Consider the following 25,463-nt stretch of genomic DNA (forward strand, 5'->3'; position numbering starts at 1 on the left):
GCAGAGCAAGAAAAGCGACGTAATTAAGCACTGATAGAAACCGTTCACTTAACAGTCACATAAGCGTTTGCCAAGCGCTTTGTCACGAGTGCAATCCCACAGTCAGCAAGAACGAGCCACGCCCAAGGTAGACGCGCCGGCGTGAGCGATGCGAACATATATATTTTTTAATTTTTTCCCCATTGATGCGTCCCCGCCTGCAAATGTTTAATTATGATGATACCAGTGGCGACATCTTGTGGCGGCTTTGAGTACTAGGCGCTGCGCTCGTTCTTTGCTATGCGCACACGGAGAAAAATGATGCCGCCGCGGTGTTTGCTATCACTCATTATGCTCCTGATACAGAAAAATGCATCCGGTGCCCTTGTTAGCGCTATTACTAGATTTTCTTGCGTATTTCCTCATTAAGTGTTGTACAAGTTCCCATCAACTAGCAGTGCTCCACGAACCAGTTAAACTTTATTTTGACAGCTGAAACATGGTAACCTCGACGTAACGAAATTTGCGATGTAACGAAATTTTCGGCTGCAAATAGGACTTCGTTATATCGAGGTTCGACTGTAGTTTAAAACATCACTGGGTTGGGAGTGGATGTTGATGCGAAGGGCCGAGTTTTTCCTTCGGCGTACGACATCCATTTGCCAGAAATTGCACGAGGACTTCGAGCCAAAACATTGCGATTTTCAACTGCTTGTCATTGACCTCAGTCGCTCTATGAACATGCCACTTGGGCATATCGCTAGTGCCGACCAGACCCCTGTGTACCTACATCCCGAACACTGCTCAAGTCTGGTGACCACGAAGTTTGTCTTAGAAGCACATGCAATGACAACAACACCAACAACAACAACAAAACAAATCGAAAAATTTCTTAAGGTTGTTTTTCGCCTCCTTCAAACATATTTAGCCGTGTCATGAAAAAAAAAAATGCTTCATTATACCATTTGAGTGCTGAACTTAATTTTTGTTTTGTTTTTTCATTATGCAGCTAGAACTTCCATAAATAAGTGACGCAGGAACCCGGCAAACTGCTTTGCTTCATTTTATCTACTAATACACTATACAGTCTATTCTCGCTATAACGAACACGGATATAGCGAATTATCGGATAGAAGGAACTAAAATCAGTTTGGTTGGTCTGTGGTTTATTTCTATGGGAGTTCTTTCTGTTTAACAAAAGAAAATTTTCAAAATTTGATGCTGTATCGGTTATAACGAAGCAGTTTTTTTTGCATTATAATGGCAAAAAAAACGTGTAAAGGAGCCGGAAAAACTTCAAGAAATGCAATTTTAACCAATTGAATCCCCTGCCGCAAAGGTGTGCTTAAATCGCCCGCGCGTTTGCCTGCCGCGTCATTTAGCAGCGGCAAAAAAAAAAAGAAAAAGAAGCCTACCATCAATGGCTTATGGCCTCGGAGATCACACACCCGCGCGTGGTGATCTCTGAGGTCATGAACGGCCACAGCTGAAACGCCACCACCAGAGCATGGTGGAAGTGCGCTGAAGTAATCGCTCGCGCGTTTGCTTGCTGCATCATCTAGCGGCGGAGACAAAAACTAACACATGGCCTCTGAGATCACCGCGAGCGATGATCACAAACGGTCATAGCCGGACTCAAGTGTCGTCGCCGCCACCGCGGCTCTTGTCCGGCCATGCAATGGCTGACAGGCATCTGACTGGCATGTCATCACCATTGCCTCGTCATGGCTTGAGCCCCTGTCGTGCCTCTGTCACTGCGGCCGACACGTGCTCGCGCGCTATGCTCCCCGAAATTGTGCGCGGAGGCAACATCCCTTAGTACTCATTTTTTCTCTCCAACATGCAAGGAAAAGCGAGATTTCATGCTTATGCTAAGCTACTAATTAAAAAATTGTGCATATTCGCACCTTTGTGTTGTCCATTTTAGTGGACATTTTGTTTCGTTTTACGGGAATTTGGGCACGCACTTTTATAACGAATACCGGATATAACGAACAAATTTTCGGGCTCCGTACTACTTCGTTATAACGAGGTTCAACTGTATTCTATAGGCTGTTAGATCATGTCGTTTAGTAATATCATTCTTGCAACCCTGCAGGCGGATGTACGACATCGACATCAGGGACAATGAACAGCCACTCCTCCTGAACAGGGGCAAGGCAAGGAAAGATGCACCCGTAAGTCATGGCACTTCATTTGTTTTGGTAATGAAAGCAGGTGGGCTGCAAACTGAACATACATGCATGACTTCTGTTCCTTTTTTTATCGGGGTGTGCATACATGGTTTGTACAGGCCTTTGAAATCCTTGATTTTCGTAAAAGCATTCAAGCAGCCTCTGAAAGATCTATTTTTGTGCACACCATAAATTTCTTCAAAATATTTTGATTGATCTAGCATATCTTTTTGCGGTTGGGGACACGACCTTTGGAAGTCTGAATATTGTAAGCCTTTTTTTGGGGGGTGGGTGTATACAGTCGAACCCGGATATATAGAGCTCGACGGGGATCGCGAAATAGTTCGATATATCGATAATTCGATTTACAGAAATCGGCTTGTGACTGCACTTACGATGTGAAAAAATGATACCGTATTTGTCGCGTAATCAACCCACTTGCATAATGAACCCACCCTCCACTTTTGTACCCGAGAATTTGAAAAACAAAAATGCGTAAAGGCCAGCTCGCTCACGTGCAAGCGATTGAGCGATCTCAGCGACGTGGAACTGCGTCCCTCTCGCCGCTTGAGCCACCGCGGTAGCTCAAAAGGTTTCTGTGTCCCCGCGGCAGAAATCGCGAGCGTTTTCGCTTGCATGTCGATGGCGCGCATCAGTCCGTTTCGGTCGTCTCATCCACAGCTCATTGGCAGCGTGCCAAGATGCTGCGCAGCGATAACATCTGGGTGCGTTTATCTCTTGATAGCTCCTGCGGTGGCGGGGAGCGAACTTGGCAGAGTGCCCGTGATGGCTTGATTGCACAAGCCACGCCGCGCTTGGGGCGGGCGTCATGATCGCAGCAGCTGACCGCGTGCTTTCGTTGATTCATAAATGCAGGATAAACGACTCCCGCAAAAAAAAAAAAAAAAAAAAAAAGAAGAACTGCCGCCGTTTAACGTTCGAACAGCACAACGATAAAAAAGAATGACTCTAAAAAAAAACAACAAAAAAACAACACAGAGAGCTGCCGCTTCTTAACGTCCGCAGGCGCCATAGCCACGTCAGCCGCCGCGCGCAGAGGGTCTGTCTGAAAACGGTCTTAGCTGGCTTGGCGCATGTGTAGCGCGTGCTGGAGAGAAAAAGCTCGCCAAAAGAATGGTCACACCCATGCACATGGCTTGCAAACGTCATGCGTTGGCGCGCGGGAAACGATAACTGCAGATGCGCACGCCTTTGGGGAATGAGCGCGGCGCTGCCCAGACCAGCCGTCGCCGAACTGTTCCTTCTCATTCCTTCCGCGCATGGCTTGAAAACGTCGCGCGACAAACGGCCAAGGGTGATGCGATCGTCTTTGGGGAAGGCACACTTTCCAGTGCGTGGTGCGGAGTTCGATATATCGAACGACCGCTGAAATTAAGTTCGATATATGACGCGGCTTTCCTATTCTTTTACATGGAATTTTCAAAGGGATATTCCGTGAGTTCGATATAACCAAAATTCGATATATCCTTGTTCAATATAACCGGGTTCGACTGTATAGTTGAACCTGGATATTTAGAAGTTGACAAAAATTCGCAATTTTTCATTACGTGCAGGTTTTGTATGAAGGCTCGCACGAATGATGCAGAAACGAAACCGAAAGGCTTCAGATATTAGTGAAGGTGAACTCACCCTTGAGCGTTTATTTTACATTTAAAAACTGCGTAATCTCTGCTTGTTTCTGCGCGAGCGAAGGCACAACACGGCGCTCCAATGAAGCTAAATCATGTAATGCTCCTTCGTTGTCGCGCGAGCCGACGAAACGGCGCAGTACGTCGATTGCGTTCATCACCTCCTTCGCGGTGGGCACGTCACATGGATCTGGCTCTCGGGAACCATCATCACAGACATCGGGATTTTGCATGCTTTCGGCATTCATTTCTTCCGTAGCTACGGCGGCGTTGTCTGCAAACAAAAAGTCGCTCAGGTCGACTTCGTTGGGGACACCACCTTTGCTGCGTAGCTTTTCCCACGCTTCGGCCACATCGGATGAAGCTGAAGTCTCTTCTTCCTTGTCGTCGGCACCAGCCTGTGCGTTTTTTGTAATCCCTGCCTTCATAAAGCACTTCTTAATAACCTCTACCCTGACTTCTTGCCAGGAGGCAGCAAGCATTTCAACTGACTGATAAATATCGATCTTCAGCTCCTGTTCCAGACGGATGTGCAGAAGAAGCTTCTGTATCTGTCGGCGCCGGTAACAGCATTTGTAACTGTTGATTATTCCTTTATCCAGTGGCTGTATTAGTGATGTGCAATTAGCCAGGAAGTAGTGCAGTTTGATGTGAGACAGCTGCAGGCCTTCAACATGGTGCGCAGCGCAATTGTCCAGAAGTAGGCAAACTTGACGGCCTTGCCGCTTGACATCCTGGTTGAAGTCTTTCAGCCATTCAGAAAATATTGCCAGAGTCATCCACGCTTTAGTGTTCGCCGTGTATTTCACAGGCATACGCTTCGTCCCCTTAAAGCATCTGGGACGGGCACTTTTTCCTACAACTAACAGGACTTGCTTGTCAGTGCCGTCGAATTTGGTGCACAGTAGAACTGTTACGCAGAGTTTGCTCTGCTTTCCGCCGCGGCAGTCATCTCCTTTAAGGGGGGATGCTACACTTAGGAGGCAACTTTCTTATTTATGAATAGATATGAACCAAATTTTCACAGTTTATGTATTTTGACATGCTGATTCCAAAACTGTAATTATTTTTCTCATAGGGCAAGTAGTTTCTGAAATACTACCAAAAAACAGTAAAAGCTGGGCTCTTTGTTTGGAGAAAAATTAGCTTCTAAACAGAAAATCCAAGCGCAGTTGTTAGATTATAAAAACAATCTGGAATGCTTAAGGAGTGTAATAAGGTATAAATTAATATTCTAGGTCAATTTGAACTAGAGTTAGAGCTCATCAAAGTTGCAAGAGAAAAATTCCATCTTTGCATGTCAAACACATGACCCATTTCAAAAAATTTCTAAAGCAAATACTGCATTAAAATTGAGCATATTGCATTCTGCATGCATTTATCTTTCTCACACAAAAGAAATTATGCTCATAGCTTAAATAGAACAGATGCTATTTTCCCTCCAAAACTGCAGAAGTGTCAAAATTGATGTTTTCAGAAATCAAGGAAAAACATGTCAGAATATCTTTACTGGGAGAAAACCAATAAAATCTTAAGGAAATGCACCAGGGGCATAATCTGGATGCATGCCATCTTTATGCCTTTTCTTGACCAGCTTGCTCATGCTCAGAGAGGCTTCTCGCTTCTTCTTGGAGCTGGCACTTCGACGGAGGTCTTTCTCCCTTGCCCTCTGGGATGCAGTGCTTGTTATATTCAGACTGAGCTGTTGCAGAATTGCTGTGGATGCATGTAAATTTCCGGTGTTGAAGCGTAAGGCAGCTTCCGCAACAGCAGCTTGCACGGCAAAGAGTGAAGCATGCTGCTCCTTTGATACCAGGCCCCATATCACAGAGTGAAAACTTTCATTTGAGTTCTGAGTTTTCCCGCGCTGGCACCTCTGTAGAAGGGTCCTTTCAGAGAGACGGGTGTACACAGGAAGCAAGGCTTCTGCCACATCTTTTGGCAAGTTGTAGTGGTGCCCAGGTTCTGGCTCGCCCTTCGCTTTTGCAACGTTGTGACGACACCAAGAATTAGCTCCAGTGGGGCATAGGCTGTGGTCTGAACGTTCGTCTGTGGATGTTACATGCCTGTATGTTGCCATTACTGCCTTCTGCATTGCATCCACATCACCATCATTAGACTTTAGAGCCCGGCCGTAATATGTGCTTAGTCTTGTGATGAGCTCGTTCGTTAGCCGGCCTCTCCCACCAAGACTTCGCTTTCCCTCACTTTTGTGCTTTCGCACTAAATTCCGTAGTGCCGTGCCCATGCGCTTCTGAACATGGTTCACACAGTCCTCCTTTTGGACATCGATAAAGCCATACGCCTTGGCTTCTTTGATTGCAGCATATGTGCGGCTGTCACCATCACACAAGATGGTTGTGTATCGCAATCCATGTCGCTGGAGAGACCTTTGAAAAAGTATGAGGCCAGCTTCCACCTCCATGTGACCAGCTTTACTCTCACTATTTTTTTGACACTGATGTGTTGCCTGCCACTCTGCATAGCCCTCAGAATCTGGCTTGGGTCCAACCTCGCACCCTAAACAAAAGTTTGACAGCACAATGTAATCCAATACATATCCCGTAAATAACTCTATTACGGCACCAACGCCGATGTGTGAGGAGTGACCCCGAGTTAGCCAAGTGCCATCAAAGCACACTGCTATGTTGCCTCTATGATCAAAACATAGCTGTTCATACAGAGTGGCCACTTTTTGTGCACACTGGCTCATAGCAACCTCAGCTGCTTGCATGGCAGCAGGCGCCAAACTCTGCTTCAGATGGCGCTGAAATGTTTTGTGGTGCATCCCACGGCGGGACAATCCCATTGCCGCGAATATATCATTCATGGCTGTTTGGTCATTTCCAGTAGATATCATCGCCCTTGAAGCCAGGAGGTTAATATCAAATGGATTGCATGTCTTTGGACCATCCACTCGGGGCGAGCTCCATTCGGCCCCGATATCTCCGCAGTTGTTGCATACGACCGTTAGCTTCGCCGCGAGGCCGTAGTCGCGATCGCCCCTCACTACTTTCACTGGCTCATGGCATGTTTCGCATCGCAAAACTTGAAGCAGCGAGTTCAGTGAGTCGAGGTTTACGATCACGTAAGGAGAGGGGCGCTGATCAGACACTGGCGTCGTCACCGCACTGCTTTCCTCTGCGAAAGGCCCAATCTTCCGTGTCGTTGCCGGTATCAACGAAAGTCGCTGAAGTGCTGCTTTTTCACGGGCGCGCGCCTCGCACACTTCTCTGTCGTCCGTAACATGGGTGTCCACCCTCACACGGCCGCAGTCGTTGTTGTTGCACGCTTCTCCGTCGTCGACTGCATCGATGGTTATCTTGGCACAGCCGAGGTCGACACCGCTCATGCTATCAGAAGAAGCGATCTCGTGCACTTCTGTGTCGATAACATCGATGTTTACGCGGCCGGAGTCACCGCGCACGCTGTCGGGGGAAGCGTCTTCGGTTACGACGGCGTTATTGGGCGAGTTCGGAGCCCGATTGTCCATCGCATGCTCCCACAACGCGGTAGCAGCATCATTACGCTTCCTGCCCCTACCTTTCTTCCGTGAACGGCCAAAATGATGCCTAGATCGAAACTTTTTCGCACCACCGGGCATGACGAACCTCGCACGATCACAAAAGCGATGCCTCTTCAAAATGGCGACCGGCACGAACTATGAGCTTCGCTAGCCATGCCTGTCTGATATGTCTAATCGTTCGTTAATACTTGTCGTTAGGAAGAAAAGCAAACGATTGAACAAACAACTGAATTTACTGGTAATAGAAAAGAGAGCACCTTCAAACGCGTCCGTTTCGCACCAAGTTCGTTTAGCGACTCCTCGCTACTGTGTCCCACTCCCGTCTTCTCCATTGTCCCCGCTCTCCCCGTCCTCGCCCCGAAGACCCCTCTTTTCTCCCCACTCGAGGCTCCGGCGTTGAGCGGGGCCTTCCAGGAACAGCGAGCGCCTGGCGCAACCCAGGGGGTCGAGCAGCGTCCTCCTCGAAGGGGCCAGGAGGTCATAAATTAGACCGCCCGAGTGTCCGAAAGAGCGTGGGTGGTAGGTCGAGTGTTCCCCGTGCGGACGAACCGTTCTTTTGCGAACAACGTTCACGACACATTCCCGCCCGAAATGGCACAGGCATTTCACAGACACGCACTCATTGCACGAGCTCCACTGGGTACAGCACTTGTAGTGGACGACGCAGGGTGGTTCCTCCAGGAAGCCTTACGGTGCAGGATCGAATTCGCCCGTCGCGTCCGGGGAAGGTCGTATCGACTATCGCCATCTTCCAGAGCTGTCTGGGCTGTAGAGTCTCCTTGAGCAGCACAATGTCGCCTGTAGACTCCGGGTTGGGTTCCTTTGGTGCAGCTGCGTGGTTTGCAATTCTTTCAAGTACTCGTTCATCCTTTGCCGCCAGAATCCGCGCAGGAGTCGTGCTCTGTTCGTGAACATTTGCCGTAGGGTCGCTCCAGTAATGGCAGTCAGTTCGACAAGCGGAACATCTGGCAGTGCGGTGAGCCTCCTGCCGATAAGAAACGAAGCCGGGCAAAGAGGATGAGGCTCGTTCGCTTCGGTGTGCACGTGCGTTAGTGGACGCGAATTGAGGATGGCCTCCACTTCCGCTAGCGTCGTGGTGAGCTGTTCAAAAGTAAGACAGCTTCTTCCGAGCACCTTTTTCAAAGTTTGCTTGGTCAAGCCGACAAGTCGTTCGTAAAAGCCACCCCACCACGGTGCGCGTTCCACTATGAATTTCCACTCCACTCGGGTGTTTGAGAAATAGTTTTTGACTTCATCGCTTCTGATAATGTTCCAAAGGGTAGCCAGGTCCTTGCTGGTCTTTTTTGAAAGTGAGTGCATTATCGCTGTATATGGTATGAGGTATACCTCGACGGGCGATAAATCGCCGGAAAGCCAAAAGAAAAGACAGTGTTGACATGTCACTCACCAATTCAAGGTGGAGCGCTCGGGTGACGCCACAAGTGAACAGAGTGATGTAACACTTGCAACCCTTTGACGCACCATTCTCTTTGACAAGCAAAGGACCGGCGAAGTCAACCCCGGTAACTTGGAACGGATGGGCCTCGGTTATTCTTTCTCGTGGAAGTGGCGCGTGCGCACACCTCGTTAGCTGGTTGCGCGTGGTAGCGCTGACGTATGACGCACTCCTTGACTACCTTCTTCACCAGCTGTCTTGCACCAATCACCCAGAATTTCTCTCTGAGTTGAGTCAGAGTATCGCGGATGCCTCCATGCAGCACCTGTCGGTGGCACTGTTTCGCAATGAGCTTGGACAAATCGCTGTGCTTGGGCAGAATGATGGGGTGCTTGCCGTCGTAATTCAGTTGGCTCTGTTGAAGCCTTCCGTGCACCCTAAGAATACCGCGGCTGTCGAGCTGCAAGGACACATTCTTTAGCGGCGAGTGTGATGCGATTCTCCGGCTGTTTCGTACGCACTCCACTTCGTTGGCAAATCTAGCGCCCTGCTCATGCAGAATACAGTATTCCTCTGCTCTGTTCAATTCTTCTGACGTTAAAGGACCGGATTCGCTTTTCTGGCGTCTTGCTTTAGCGACAAATCGCAGAACCCAGGCGGTCACTCTATTCAAGCGTGAGAAGGAACTGAAACGTTGTATTTCTGTCAAGGCATCCGTAGTCGGTGCGGCTGCGGCTGTAGCGAGTGCCTTCGCTTCCTTTTTTTGTTCCAGCTCCGCCTCGGTGAATGTCGGCGCGATTCCGCTCTGAGGCCAGTGGCGTTCATCCATGCAAATCCATCGTGGACCTGTCCACCAAAGCCCGTTCTTCGATAACTTCTGTGCAGGTAGACCGCGGGTGAGGAGATCTGCCGGATTTTCTTTTCCGGGGCAATGCTTCCAAGTAAATCCTCCGGTCAGTGTCTGAATTTCGACAACGCGGTTGCGTACAAATTGCTGCCAGCGATCCGCGTTTCCATGGATCCAGTGCAATGCAATAGTTGAATCTGTCCACAAATAGACGTTTTGGGGAGTGTCCTCTAACTGGTCGAGAATGTAGCGGCCCAGCCGTGCTGCCAGCAGGCATGCCATCAGCTCCAGTCTGGCAAGGGTAAGCTCCTTAATTGGGGCAACTCTCGATTTGCTAATTACTACCGTCGCGGTACCATCCTCGCCATCTGTCGTCAGGTAGGCAACTGCCCCGTAAGCCACTGGACTCGCATCCGCAAAAATGTGCAAACTGGCTGTCGCGTCTGTGCCTGCTTTGGCCCTGTAGTATCGCGGCACCTTGACCTCGGGCAGGCAAGAGAGTTCCTCAGTCCAATCCGCCCACTTTGCTGCGATTCCTTCAGGCAGGGCATCATCCCATCCTATGTTCAGGTGCCAAAGTTGCTGAAATAGCACCTTCGCTCGCACGATGAAAGGGGATAGCCACCCTAGGGGATCGTAAATCCGCGCGGTGGTCTGCAGGACGGATCGTTTGCTGGGTGGCTCGCTCGTGGCGATTCTGTCGGGGCAAGGGCAGAATGTCAACATGTCCGTACTTGGTTCCCAAGTGAGTCCCAACACCTTAAACACACCTGACAGGTAGCCAAGAGGCTTGGCCCCCTTTGCGTCCTGCTCAAACATTCGACAAAGCTGCTCGCTGTTAGATGCCCATTTGTGCAACTTCATCGAGGCTGCTCCGAAAATTGCGTTTGATTCGTTGTACAAATTCAGTGCGGCCTGTTCGTTTTCGGCTCCCATCAGTATGTCGTCGACATAAAGGCTGCGTTGTAGTCGGCTTGCAGTGATCGGGAACTGCTCCTCTGCGCTCTTTAGGTGATGTTGGAGAGTGGCAGAGAGCAAGAACGGACTGGCAGTCGTTCCGAATGGGACTCTCTTCATACGCCATGTCAAGATTGGTGGAAGAGGGCCACCTGGCTCAGGCTTCTTTTCGAACCACAAGAAACGCAAAGCGTCTCTGTCGTCTGGTCTCACTGCAATTTGCAAAAAGGCCTGTTCGATGTCCGCTACTAGAGCTACTTTGTGCCTGCGGAAGTTTAGCAGCATGCCCACGAGGTCAGCCGTTAAATTTGGTCCACTTTCAAGATTGTCGTTCAGAGATCTTGCTGATCTATTGTGGGATGAGGCGTCGAAAACCACGCGCAGCTTGTGAGCCTCGCGGATGACAGCCTGATGCGGCATGTGGTATGCAGGGCTTGCGCCACTGTCATTTGTTGCAACCAACTCCGCCATATCAAGTGCGCTGTACTGCCTTATAGCCACGTCATACTCATCTAGTAGCTCTGGGGATCTTTGAAGACGTCTTGTGAGCTGATGTAGGCGCTTTAGGGCAACCTCCCTGTTATCTTCCAAAGCTGTCACAGGTTTCCATGGAAGGGCCACCTCATAACGACCCTCCTTCATCTGCACGGTGTCCTCAAAAAACTCCACGACAGCATTGGTTACAGTTTTGGATTCATTTTCATTTATCCCAATCGATTCTAAGGTCCAGAATTTCGTTAATATGTCCGTTGCGCTTCTTTCTGTGATCGATGTTCGCAGGGCAACCGTTTGCATGCAATAGGGTCCTTCGTCCATGCCCTGAACTGGTCCCTGAAGGGTCCAACCTACAGCTGTCTCAACTGCTCTCAGTCTATTGCCAATCTTGGTGGATCGGCCGGTCGTTAGATCCCAAATGTGGTCGGAGCCTATGAGAAGCCCAATATCTCCAGGCCCTCCGTCGTTGCTGGAATCGGCGGGCTCATAACCGAGCGTTCTCAGCCTGTCCATCAATGCCACGGGTGGTTTTGGGATATGCTGATCGCAAATGACGTCTGTCTCCAGAACCTCCAGTTTGCATGTTTTCCCTTTTTTAGTTTTAATTTCGACCAATACTCTCCTGAACACTCGTTCTTCTTGGTGACCGCCAAAGACACCGACGGTTAGAATTTCTTCACCAAGAAATTTGCATCCCAGTCTTTTTGATGCTTCAGATGTCAGGTACGAGCGTTGGCTTCCGCCGTCGAAAAGTACTCGCAGTTGCGCCCAGGCCTTTAGGCCACCGCAATTAGCTGACGCCGTTTGAAGCAGGACAGTTTTCGCGGGAGCGGATTCTGTTCCTGCTGCAACTTCAAGGCTAACTTGCGCGTTGGTGACTCCGCTAGTGGCTTCCCTCTGGCGCGCTACCGCATAGGACGGATCACAAATTGCAGTCGCGTGCTTCTTCCCGCACTTCATGCATTTTAGGTGAACATTACAATTCCTTGATCGATGCCCTTTTCGCGTGCATTTGAAGCATCTCCCTGCCGCTTGCAGAAGCCGTTTCCTTTCCTCCACGCTTTGTTTGGCATCGCATTCCTGTGTCAGATGCTCCTCGGCGTTACAAAAGAAGCAACCTTCCTTGGTTGCGTTTTGATGCAAGGTTGCTGCGGTTGATAAGGGCTTATGAGATTTCCAAGGTGGCTTCGGCTGACCTTTTCTGATTTCCTTAGAGTTTTTGACCAAATCCATGCTTTTTAAGGCAGCCAAATTTTCTCGACTTCGATTTTGAGGAAAGAAATAAGACGTGAAAAGGACGTCACCGTACCTTTGTCACTTGCGTTTGAGCTTTCCGAAGTGCCGTTGGTCAATTCCTCGTTCCCGCCCATGGAACTAGTCTCGATGACACATTTGCGGCTGTAGTCGAGTAGGATGTCCGTTAGCAGTGCTCGTTGTACAATCGGCATGAGAAGCGTGGTGTAGGAGTCCTGCTTTTGGCCCAGTGTCTCCAAACCCTTGATGTGTGCAGCCAGGGTGTCGTAGAGGCGGCGAAGACCGCGTACATCGTCTGAGGAGCGAACTGGCTGAACGTCAATAAGCTTCTTCATGTGCTCTTGAATTAGGAGCTCTTCGTTCCCAAAGCGTTTTTTGAGGAGCTCCACGGCGTCGCTGTAGCATCGTGCCGTCGATGGAAATCCGGCGAGCGCAGCGGCGGCGTCCCCGGTGACAGATGCCTTGAGGTAGTGGAACTTGTCGACAGATGAAAGTTCTTCGTTTTTGTCGACAACTTGTTCGAACACCTCCCAGAAGGCCTGCCAGTCATGACGCCGTCCGGTGAATTTTGTGAGCTCCAGCTTTGGCAGCTTGACCCTAATCTTCGAGGTGGTCGTTGTCTGGGCGGCGTTATTCTCCCGCTGAGTCGATGATTTTCCAGTCGGGGTTGAGATGCACTGTTGCAGCTTGGCCAAGACAGTTACGATTCGATCGTTGTACTCAAAAACTTGTTCGTACTCTGTCTCGGCCTGCTCATCTTCCAGTGACTCCTCGAGCTGACTGTTCACAGAGTTTAGCTCAGCATGAAGGGACGTTAGTCGAGCGTGCACGACATTAGCATCGCTCTGTGTTAGCTCATCGAGTCGCTCAAGGCATTCCTTGATAACTTTGGTGACTTGAGTGCGCACTACCTTACGTTTTTTGAATAGGCGCTCCATCGTTGAACCAGCGTTGCTGAGGATCACAGAAATTCAGTTAACCAGGGGATGAGACGACTTCATGCGGCCGCGTTGGTTAGACTTCTTGTCCGTTGCGATGAAAGACCACAATGAGGCGAATATCCAGGGTTCGTTGATCTAAATTTCTTCTCTTCGCTTTCTTCCCGGGTTTCGGCACCAGCTTTTTGTCTGATATGTCTAATCGTTCGTTAATACTTGTCGTTAGGAAGAAAAGCAAACGATTGAACAAACAACAACTGAATTTACTGGTAATAGAAAAGAGAGCACCTTCAAACGCGTCCGTTTCGCACCAAGTTCGTTTAGCGACTCCTCGCTACTGTGTCCCACTCCCGTCTTCTCCATTGTCCCCGCTCTCCCCGTCCTCGCCCCGAAGACCCCTCTTTTCTCCCCACTCGAGGCTCCGGCGTTGAGCGGGGCCTTCCAGGAACAGCGAGCGCCTGGCGCGACCCAGGGGGTCGAGCAGCGTCCTCCTCGAAGGGGCCAGGAGGTCATAAATTAGACCGCCCGAGTGTCCGAAAGAGCGTGGGTGGTAGGTCGAGTGTTCCCCGCGCGGACGAACCGTTCTTTTGCGAACAACGTTCACGACAATGCCTAGCCAATCAAAAGCCGCCATGATGGTCACATGCTTCAAGTAACCAATAGAATCCCGCGCCGCGCATTTTTTCTGTTGTTGCTTGTTTCGCTCCCACGTAGAGCTCAGGGTTGCTTGCTGAAAAAAATAAAATGCCGGAAGCGCGAGCTTTCAAACGAGACCAAAATGGCGCCGGTGAAACGCGTAGTTTCCGTGCTGCAGTCGGCTGAAAAAGGACCAATTTCGACCTCAATTTAAAGGTCCGCGTGCGCGTAGGTGCTGCTATTAATGCTTATAACGCGTGAAATACACATAATTTTGAAGCCGAAATTTGCAGATCGGTGCAGACGGGTCTCGGGATCGCAAAAATGAAAAGATTGAAAATGCGATTTTGGGGCCTATTTTCGGGATTCAAGTGCCGCGTCCCCCCTTAAGTGCTAGCGTGTGGCCCGGAAGCATCTGATAAGAGCCGTCTCGTCGGCATTATAGATTTCAGCCGCTTCGAAGCGACTCAGTATTCCAGGAAGCGTGTCGGCCACCCATGAAGCAGCAGCATCGCTGTCTGCAGAGGCAGATTCGCCGCAGATAACTTTCCCGATAACATTGTGTCGGCTTTTGAAACCTTGTAGCCACCCGTTGCTTGCCTTGAAGTCATCTTGGCCCAAGATGCACACAAAATCCTTCGCTTTCTGTTGTAATATCGCTCTGCTTATGGGCACATTCCTGGCTCGCGTGTCCAAAAACCACGTACGTGAACACTGCCTTGTCCACATCATCATATGTTGACAGTTTCAATTTTTTCTTAGCCTTTGTTCCCGACTCCACTGCACTTCTAATCTTCTCTTCCGCACTCAAAATAGTTGACAGGGTGCTCGCTGGGATGTTGAAACGACGGCTACATCCTTCTTCTCGCTTACGGAGACCGCATTTAAAATGGCAAGTTTGTCTTGAAATGACAAAACTTTTCGTTTTCTGGCCGTTGAACTCATCACGACGAACTGACGCCGCAGATACAAGCGGAGCTTCACGAATACAGGCAGAAAGGCTGGCCTAGCACTTCAGAAACACGTCGGGCGAACCAACACCACAAATCTGCAGACACATGAGACGCAGAACAACAGACAAGATGGCGAATGCACAAAGTCTGCAAAAATTGCATGTGCTATACGCACGTACAGTTCCTACAAAGAAATCGACTGCAGCCACTAATGCCACCTGGTGTTGCTCTACACTACCAACACCTGAGGAGGCTGCTGCGTTAGCCACGAAGCGGCGCTAGAAGGTAATACTGTCATCATCATTGCCAATTTTGCTTGATTTCTGCGATTACAGGCGTTCACGTAGCTGCTGGCTTCTTAGAGTTCTAATATTGTCACTAAATTAATGCATTTCTTCGGCCAAATGTTCAGTAAAAGCTCGAAAAATGACTGATCAGCTTCGAGAGTTCGTAACATCAAGGTTGACCGCCGCAACGCCTTCATTACGTAGAGGCCGAAAATACATTGGCTTCAATGGGTGTGGCTTTGGGGAATTCGTTTAATTCAGGAATTTGTTACATAGAGGTTCGTTACATCCAGGTTCAACTCTATTCAGTACCTCTGTATAAACTACTCTTTCTGTAATTATCAATGCCCAATTCATCATAAAATAGTGGAAATGGTATAACAAGGCGCAGCAGCTCCTGTGACATGAGCAAGCGTCAACTTTGCATGCCTATTATTCCTCTCGTTATGAACAGAGTGCTGCCACCTTGATCTTGTTTTGTCTGTGAATTATTGCATTTTCTTTTGCTACCTTTGGCGGCGTGGTCAAAGCATGGCCCATGAGAACGTGGGGTATCGGGCGATTACTTTTTGCTCCTGCACACGCTGACGCGGTGACCTTCACCGGCTGCCCAGTGTGTTGTTTGCTCCAGCTCTTTTTGTATGTTATCTTCATCAGTCATTTTTGTGCTCTCTGTTTGATGATCTCTTGCCGTGCCCTCGGAGCAGTTTCGGCTAGGGCATTAAGGGGGGACGCGACCTTTGAAAACCGAAAAATCGCGAAAAAGTCGATTTTTGGAAGATTATATATTCCGGTAGTATGTCTTATAAACTATCATTTCTGTAATTATCAATGTCCAACTCGCCGTAGAAATACTCGAAATTAATTATTTAACAAGCGGCGGCAGCCGCGGAGCAGCGAGCAAGCGCCGAAAATTCCCAAACTTCGCGCGCGCACCATTTCTCTCCCGCCGAACTGAGCGCCGCCATCTTGGTCTTGTTTTGTTTGTGAATTCTTGCGCTTTCTTCTGCCACCCTCGGCGGCGGCGACGGCGGCGCGGTCGAGGCGTGGCTTGCTACTGATTGAGAGCCTCATGGCGGCTTTCAAGTTTCCCGCGCTCGAATTCAAGGCTGCGATTGGGCAAAGCGTGCGCTCCGCGAGAACGCGGGGGATCGGCCGACTACTATTGGCTGCTGCAGCCGCTGACGCGTCGGTCTCCGCCTCCCCGCGTCGTCTGCTACGGCTCTTTGTTTGCTGTCATTGTTGGCTTCGCCATTTTTGCGATCGCCGGATTTACGATCTCTCGTCGTGCCCTCTGAGTGGTTTCGTGCAACGTGTTAAACGTTGCGTGGTCGCTCACGATGCCTCGAGGTGCGACACGCATTCAGTGCAGACTTGGCTAGCTTTTTTTTTTTTCGTTACGGCGCTTATGCCGCGGAAGATAACCCGGGAAGTCGCTTGTCGCGTTTGGGCCGCTCCTCGTTTCTCTGGCGAGATGCCGCGATAGATAAACCGGGAAACCGCTTGCTGCGTCTGCGCCGCCCACCATGCTAGGGCGAAATGCCGCAGGGGAATCGGGAATGCCGATTGTCGCGGCTTGCAGAGCTCAGGATCGACGGATCTCAGCATGTGGAAAGTGGTCCGCGGCACCAAGGCGCTCGCAGTAGCCGATCGGCTAGTCGCACAGATGTTCGCTGCAGCTGAGATCGACGGAGCGCCATAGCCCTAATGTATATTTTGACGGCCGCACCGGACTTGTTCGTGATAACTGCGAGTGTTCGTCTTAAGTGGGGCCGTTATAAGTGGGCTCGACTGTACCTGAATAAATTTTTGAGGGCAAGGCAAGCCCATGTATTCAAAATATGTCTGGAATTTGTCATAATTAATTTGGTTAATCAACATAGGTCTAATTGATAATAAAAAATCCAATTCTATGCTATTTTTCAGCAAGAAAATTTAGAAAAAGGGCTTTGTCTTGCCCTGAGGAACCTATCTAGGAATCAGCATGACAAATTGCACAATGCCAGCGCCTTTCACAATTTCTCCAGGCTTGATATAAAGGACCTACTCGAACCAGTTTGATATGCTTCTGTAACTTGAGAACTAGCGTGCACAATTCTATGAAACTTGGTGGTATTTCATTTGTTAATGTCATGAGCCTGTCTTGAAAATTTCATCATGATAACTTAAGAAACAAAAAAGTTATTGTTCTCTCAACCTTTGAGAGCCGTTTTCTCAGAATCAATTTTTTGCACGGTGTGGCTGCTAGGGAAAGTCATAGCTCAAGAACCGCTTATTGGATTTTCATGAGTTTTTTTTTGTTATATACCTAAGTAAAATTCTGAGGGCAAGACAATTCGTTTTTTTCAAAATATTTCGTGTGTAATTAGGGGCAGTCAATTAAAATATCGTTAAGTCAGGTGTAAATTTGAACACGAAATTTGGGGCTGTACTAAAATTTTTCAGAGAGGAAATTTGGAAAAAGGGAATTGTCTTGCCCTGGGGAAACTGTCCAGGAATGACCATAACAAATTTCACACTGCTAGCACATTTTGCAAATTCTCCAAGCCCGCCCCTAGGGACCTATGTAAACTATCTTGATATACTCCTCTAACTTGAGAACCGATGAGCCCAGCTCCATGAAACTTGGTAGTTCTTCAAATGTGTGTACTATGAGCATACCCTGAAAATTTCATTTAGATACCTCAAGAAATAAAAAAGTTGGTGTTCAAGGGTAGCCTCCCCCTTAAGCAAGACGACTTCCATGGGAGGTCTGTGCCTGTTCTGGGATTAGCATGGAGGCTAGCTTGGGCTAATTTGGATTATTGTCCGACGCAGATTTGGTTTTTGACCAAATTTTGTTAATGAGAGATGAAACTTTTGTGGCTAGTGTATTTTGGCATCCTAAAAACAAATATGCAGTCCGTTTCTGTCTTTCTCTGAGAGATTCTAAGATTTCAGTTATTTAGTTAATCAGCATTCTGCCCAAGTTTTAATAATTCGTACATTAATGACTGGCAAAAATTTTATGTCCACTTGTTCTATTGTAACCCCAGAGTGCAACTATATCATCAGCATAATTTTAGCAGCAGCAGTTCAAAGGTCGTAGCCTGTCATTAGGTGTGCATAAATTTGTCTTTTTTTCTATGGAAGTGCTAAATTAACTCTATTTTGCAAAAAAAAATAAAAACTAGTAGTTTTTTGTTATACAGTTAAACCTCGATATAACGAAGTCCGTAAAATCGGCACTTGAATTCGTTACATTGAAATTTCGTTACGGTGAAATTAGGCTCATAACATGCAAATAAAATTCTCAAATGGTGTTGCTGGTGCGAAGCACACACGTTAGAACTTTTATTTGTGGGTAAAGTAGTCCGTCACTTTCTTTTGAGTATTCTTTGCATTCAACAACAGCATTACGCACCGTTCATAGGCCCACAACGACCGCATAGCCTCTTCCTGTCCTGTAGAGCCCACGAAGCGCCTCAGTATGTCAATCGCATCGACTACTTCACGGGAGGTGAGGACGTCGCCACACTCGTCCTGATTGTCTGTTTCGTCGTCACTCTCACCGTGCAATTCCCGAACCACATCGTTCAGGATCGATTCCGTGGTCACCTCTTCTGTTGCGAGGACACGTGAATCACCAAGAACGAAATCGTCGATCTCGACGCCCTCCGGCACAGCACCACCGCTGCGAAGGCGCTCCCAAGACCCCTGAAGTGCCTGCGCTTCTGTTGTTTCAAGCGTGGACAAACCACCTTCAGGTAGAGCTGGTGCGGAAGCGTCTGCTCCAAGGCCTGCTTTTTGAAAACAGTTTTCAATGATTTTTTTTGGCATTACTTTCCAGGATGCGGACAGCATCTCGAGCGCTTGACACAAATCAAATTTCGTTGACCGTTCCAGCCGAATGTCGAGGAGCAGCTTGTCAACTAATCTTCGGCGATAGGCACATTTCAAACTGTTAATTATGCCCTGATAGAGCGGTTGGATGAGTGATGTGCAGTTGAGTGGGAGCAACTGCAGTTCCACATGTGCAAGCTCCAAGTCGTCAACGTGATGCGCGGAGCAGTTGTCAAGGATGAGGAACACGTGGCGTCTGGATTCTTTGATGTCTTCTTCAAGATCTTGCAGCCAACTGCGGAAAATACTGCGGGTCATCCATGCTTTTTTGTTCGATGTATAGGCAATCTCGAGTTGCCGCGAGTTCTTAAGCAGCAGTGTGGTTTTTTGTTGCGCCCGATAACAAGCGGCAAACGCTTGTCACTTTCATCCATGTTGGCGCACAGGAGGACTGTGATCTGTAGCTTGCTATGCTTGCCGCCGTGGCAACGATCACCTTTCAAAGCCAGTGTGCGATTAGGCAGCATCTGGTAGAACAATGCCGTCTCTTTGGCGTTATATATGTCTGCCGGATCGTAGCGCTCGAGGATATCTGGCTCTGCAAATGTAATCCAGGCAGCCGATTCTGTTGCATCAGCCGATGACGACTCACCGCTCAAGCTTTTGCCAACGATCGAGTGTCGAGCCTTAAGGGGGGACATGGAAATCGATTTTTTGAAACTGAAATTTTGAGAATCTGTAGCTATTATCCCTTTAATTCACCAGGTTTTATATATCACGGTGCAGTATTTGGGCCACAGAATCAATTTATAGCATCACTGTGAGCTGAAATACGCGCAAAAACGTTTTTTTTTCTAAGGCGCGTAGGTCGTTTTCTACACGCGCGATCGCAGCCATCTTGGTCTCGTTGGAAAGAGCAGCTTTTCTTCTCCCATTTCCTGCCACAAGTGCCTCCGCCGGCTTATGATGGTGTTGAAATCCAAGCATAAAAAAAGTCTAAATGCACGGTTCTATTCGTCGAGCTAGCACACGTGATTGAAAAGCGTGCTGTGATTGGCCGGGCAAAGTTCCCGTCGTCTGCTCCTCCGCAGGCGACGCGTTTCTCCTTGTTCAGTCGTAGGGTTGTGACGAGTGCGGCACGATGTCGGAAGCAATGCCGAAGTTTGCCACGAGTCACATGTTTGGCAAAAAGAAGAAACGATCGGCCTACAACTTCAAGAAGCGCACAGTTCCTTCGGCTGGCGTCGAGAATAGTCCGCCGCCAACAGCAAGTGATGCCGAAGCCGCAGACAGTACCGAAGTGGACTTAGGCCTAACCGGATCGCCGACGAGTGAATGCATTCCGGACAGCAGCCGGCGCGACACCAAAATATTGCAGTGCACGGAGTTGTTGCAAAGAGAATTGGAAACCCAAGAAAAGCTACAAGTTCTTTCGTCAACACTGGCCACCAAGCGAAAGATGGATTTTTTCACTCACGCTGACGATGTTGCGGCCGCGCCATCGGATATCGAGACTGGCTTCGTTGCCGCCAGTTTGGACTCAATGAACGCGTTGATGTCGTTTGTGAAGTGCACGGTGTGCGGCGGTAGCGGCACGGTAGGGAAAGGTGAACGTGAATATGGCCTCGTCATAAAGATGATTATCGAGTGCGCATGCATGCGGTGATGTTGCGTCGGCGTGGAGCTCGCCCCGTGTGAACGGAAAAGAGAAGTGCAACCCGTTCGTTGTGAGCGTCCTTGCTGCGCACGCGATGCAAGCCACCGGGAATCTGCACACGGCACTCAATGACGTTTTGCGACCATGAACATTTCGCACCATGGCCTCCACAACAAAACTTGGCAAAGGTACGCGAAGAAGAAGCTGGCGCCTGCGGTAGCTCTTGCTGCCGAGAAGCAAACGTCTCTGTGCGCACAATCGGTCCGGAATCTATATGATGAGTTGCAGGTTGCGAATCCCGGAAACATTGCTTTGTCTATGATGGTTCCTGGATGACACGCGGCCACTCGTCCCATATCGGCGTTGGCACGGTCATAGAGCTGTTTACAGTACTGGTTCTCAATTAAGTGGTCCTGAGTAATTTTTGCACTGGTTGCGAGTGTGCCCCAAGCGAAGGTGACCCGGCATACAAGGCTTGGAAGGAGACCCATGCATGCCAGAAAAACACCGCCAAGAAGGCTGGTGAAACGGAAGTTGAGGCTGCTCTCACCCTCTTCGAGAGATCACTGCAACGGCACAACCTGAGATGCACCACCCTACTCTGAGATGGTGACAGCCGCGCTTTTCTTGCGCTGCAGGATGCCCGGGTGTATGGGTACATTTCAGTTGAGAAAGAAGACTGTATCAACCATGTACAGAAACAAATGGGCACGAGCTTGCGAGCCAATCTTTTTTCTCATTTTTACAAAACACCGATTCTTGACTTCTTGCTTATTTGCAGAAGTGATATCTCTGCCTTCAATGGAGGTAGAACCATAATTTTTGTTGTGGCATGTAACTAAAAGTGCAAATCACACAATGTTAGGAGCAGATTTTGCAATTTACGTTTAAAAAATTTTTTAATTTTGCTCTAGGTCAGACAGTAGGGCACCCAAATTTGAATGGTGGACTTTGAAATGCTATAACATCGCTAATATTTGTTTTATCAAAAAAGTGCTCCTAACACTGTATACATTATGCTTTCTAGTACCTAGCAAAGTGTGAATATGAATTTTTTTTAGTGTGGTTACGTTTTCATTGTTTCTGCAAATTGTGAACAATTAATTTCATCTATCTTTTGAACCAATTGGCCAATTGGAAAAATAGTTACATATGTGAAATCGGTGCAAGAAACTGAATCAGGCTACCGAGTTTTATCAAGTTTGGTCGAAAATTAAGAAGAATAGTTTTTAGAATCTATGTCCCCCCTTAAACCTATGCAGCCAGCCGCTGCTGGCCTGGAAGTCATCGCGACCAAGCAGGCATGCGAAATCCTTTGCTTTTTTGTTGTAGGACCGCACCACCGATGGTAATGTTTTGCGCCCGGGTTGACACGAACCACTTGAAAACGGCTTTATCCACGTCTTCATAGGTTGCTGGGTTCAACCTTTTCCGCTGGCTGCTTGCCCCCTTTTTTTAAGGAGTCGATGATGGATTCCTTGGAGCTCAGAATTGTGGAGAGCGAACTTTGTGGTATCTCGAACTTTGTGGCGACATCTTTCTTCTTTTCGCCCTTCGTGACGGCATCCAGTATGCTGGCCTTCACTTCTAGAGTGAGCACTTTTCGTTTGCCACTCTTGCTGCTGGAACGGAGCCACCAGACAAGCGTTGCGACTACGACGACGAGGAAGGACAGGTTACCAGTCACGCGACAATGTGACCACTAACAAATGCACACACGCTGCACGCCGACATGTGCTTCGCAAAAAATAGGCATAAACTGAGTAGGGAGCCTGCATGCTGCGCTGCGGCGCCTAAACTGAGCCGATGCTAGTGCCGCCTAGTGGACACCATGTTTGCGTCTCCCGCGTAGTACATCAGATGGCGCAGCGTATGCCATGTCTTATCATCATCATCATCACATTTCTAAGCGCGCTCGGCTCTGCTGCGCCGCCGCGCCAAGGTCGACCCACCTTGGCCGCACTGCGCTTATTTTCAGGCTGCGTGGGCTTTGATAGACACTGCTCTCAACCACTCAGGATCGTGGTACACCTTTGTCCAGGCATTGAAAGTTCGGTGAAATTTACTTCGTAATAGGAGGGCTAAAAATACATTGTGTTCTGTGTGCCCAAAGGTACCAAAACTGAGCTACTTCGTTACATTGGGGGTTTCGTTAAATTGAAGTTCGCTACATCGAGGTTGTACTGTAGTTGCACAGAAGGATGTATAAACTTTCATATACATCAAGAATGATTGAAATCCGACCACTACATCAAGAGATACCTTGAGCAACAGCGTATGTCATGCTAAGAAAAACACTTTTGAGAAAACAAAAGATACCTTGAGCAACAGCGTATGTCATGCTAAGAAAACACTTTTGAGAAAACGAAGAAAGAAGTTTCAAAACATAGCCTGAACTTGTGTACGGCAAACATGAGCATGAAATCGGACACACTTGGTATTAAAACCCTCCGGGAACATAATCACACTCATTTTCCTTGATGCACTTTTGTTTGGAGGAGCCTTGGGGATCTTGTAAGATCTTGTGGAGAAGATATTTATTTCTAAATTATCTAGAGTCACCAAGTGGTGCTATAAGCATATTGTGAGCCCTCCACGGATCTTCTTTCATTTGTACATACCATAATCTTCTTCTTCCTCTTGTACATACCATCATCATCGCCCGCGGCGCCTGCTCCGGCGCGCGCTTGGGTTTTCTCCATCAGATTAAACGCTGACACGGCATACCTTGCCTTGCCTTCACGACCTTGCCGTCTGGACCTGGCCTTCTTTCACAAGTGGTGGAGGTGAAATTCGATCCCCTTGCTGCCTTGTGCCCTGCCTCTCACTGGGGCTACGTTCCGGTCGCCGTTTAACAACTACCATCGTCATGTCAACCGAGAGCAGTCCCGGCCCGGCTGGACCCTCTACCTCGGCTACACCGCCGCCTCCGATGGTGCCCACACGACAACGCGACCCGCCGCTGTTTGCTGGTCGTCGCGACGAAGACGTCGATGACTGGCTTGACACTTATGAACGCTGCAGTGCCTACAACCGGTGGGATGATGCTTTGAAATTTTTGAACGTATCTTTCTACCTTATTGAGGTCGCCAGAAATTGGTTTATTAACCGCGAGCCCCATACCACAAACTGGCCCACCTTCAAGCAGCAGTTCCGACAGTACTTCGCCGACCCGGCTGTTCGAACGGAGATCGCAAGGAACAAGCTCGCTATCCGCAGTCAAGGTCTCGATGAGTCCTATGCGTCATACATAGAGGCCGTGCTGGCACTCTGTCGGCGTATCAGTCCCACCATGCCGGAATCTGAACGTGTACTCCATGTCTTGAAGGGAATCAATTCGGTGGTTTATAACACCCTAGTTGCCCAAAATCCATCAAGTGTTGATTCCATTATAACGACCTGCCAACGCCTCGACCAGCTACAGTCCTCCCGATTGTAGCCCGGCTTCACTACTGCCCCGACCTCTACTGACCTTCATCTACGAGCCATGATTCGAGCCATAATCCGCGAGGAGCTCCAAGCCCTCAGCCCTTTCTGCCGGCACGGGTGCGATCATTCGTCTCCTCCTTCTAATGACGCCGGCCTCCGCCACATCATTAAAGAAGAGTTGGCCACTATCAACCACCCTGTCACACCTGATCCTCCTGCACCTCGCCCAGCACCAACTTACGCTCACGTTGCTGCATCCCCTCCTCCTTTTGTTCCCCCCCCCAAGCACCACCCTAAAACCACATCAACGCCATGACGACTGCTCAACCGACGCCACCCTATTACGCACCTTGGCGCCCCTCTCGCCCAGTGTGCTATTATTGTGGAATTCGAGGACATATATCTCGCTTTTGTCGCCGACGCATTCAGAACGAGCGACGTGGTTATGACGCCTTCGAAAGTGACATACCTGCATATTATCAGCGACGACCCATTCCCAGCCAACCTCGTCGATTCTCTCCACCGCCGGTATCCTCGTCTGAACCAAGTGGGGCTCATGTATCCCGACGCCGGTCCCCTTCCCCATACCGCCGCTCTATCCTCGTCTGAACCAAGTGGGGCTCATGTATCCCGACGCCGGTCCCCTTCCCCATACCGCCGCTCTATTTCGCTACTTCGGCCAGCAACAACTGTTCCTGTCCGTAATTCGGAAAACTAAGCGATGCAGTTTCCAGAGGAGAAACTGCACTTTGCGAACTTACAAAAAGTCCTCCTCATCAGTCGTATAATATGATTTCCGTTTTAGCTGAAGGATTACCGGTCGAAGCTTTGATTGACACAGGAGCTGCACTTTCTGTTATTCATGCTGGTTTGTGGCACCGTTTGCGGAAAGTAACGACACCATACGATGGACCTGAACTTCGTGGAGCAAATGGCGTCCCTCTGCACCCTTCAGCAAAGTGTACAGTTCGAGTTGTTATAGACGGCGTCCGCCACCATGTGCAGTTTGCTGTGCTTTCACCGTGTGCGCATTTGAGGATTTTTGGATGGGATTTTTTGTTAACCACTTCAGCGTTAATTTCTTGTGGCGACCGTGTCATCCATATGACAGACAGTGATTTTTCATCTGACATTTCTGCACGGCATCATTTCTTCATTGCCGCAGCTGGTACTGTACTGCCTCCACAGTGCGAAACACTTATTACCGTTGTTTCCGAACACATCAGTGACGGGGATGTACTCATCGCACCATCTCATCGTCATCTTGCACGTGGAATCGCCTTCCCATAAAGTCTTGTACGATTCCGCAGCAGCTCAGCAATAGTAGCTGCCACGAACACTTCCCGTGAATCCCTCGTGCTGACTAAAGGAACTTCCCTGCCATGCATAGTGGATGCTCACCCTATATCCATGATGGTGCTCACTGCCCCGCTACCTCCGCAACGTGATTCATCGCAAGTCTCT

At 48.9% G+C, this 25,463-nt stretch overlaps 2 protein-coding genes across 2 annotated transcripts in view; one reads left to right on the top strand and one right to left on the bottom strand.

Moving 5' to 3' along the window:
• LOC146172381 (piwi-like protein 1) overlaps positions 1 to 25,463 on the top strand; it is a 197,773-nt gene that overhangs the window by 100,579 nt on the left and 71,731 nt on the right. Inside the window, exon 10 of the mRNA XM_084585935.1 lies at positions 2,078 to 2,156. Coding sequence (XP_084442061.1) covers positions 2,078 to 2,156 — 79 coding nt within the window. The remainder of the gene's footprint in view (positions 1 to 2,077; positions 2,157 to 25,463) is intronic.
• LOC146172383 (uncharacterized) lies at positions 5,303 to 7,385 on the bottom strand. The gene has a single exon (XM_084585936.1). The coding sequence runs from the start codon at positions 7,293 to 7,295 to the stop codon at positions 5,334 to 5,336; it is 1,962 nt and encodes a 653-aa protein (XP_084442062.1). The 5' UTR covers positions 7,296 to 7,385; the 3' UTR covers positions 5,303 to 5,333.

This window comes from Amblyomma maculatum, unplaced genomic scaffold, assembly GCF_055883805.1.
Source record: "Amblyomma maculatum isolate TAMU_Amacu unplaced genomic scaffold, ASM5588380v1 scaffold_13, whole genome shotgun sequence".
NCBI lineage: Eukaryota > Metazoa > Arthropoda > Arachnida > Ixodida > Ixodidae > Amblyomma > Amblyomma maculatum.

Excerpts from the sequence above, each read along its gene's own strand:
- LOC146172383 (XM_084585936.1), bottom strand. The coding sequence starts at position 7,295 with ATGGACAATCGGGCTCCGAACTCGCCCAATAACGCCGTCGTAACCGAA.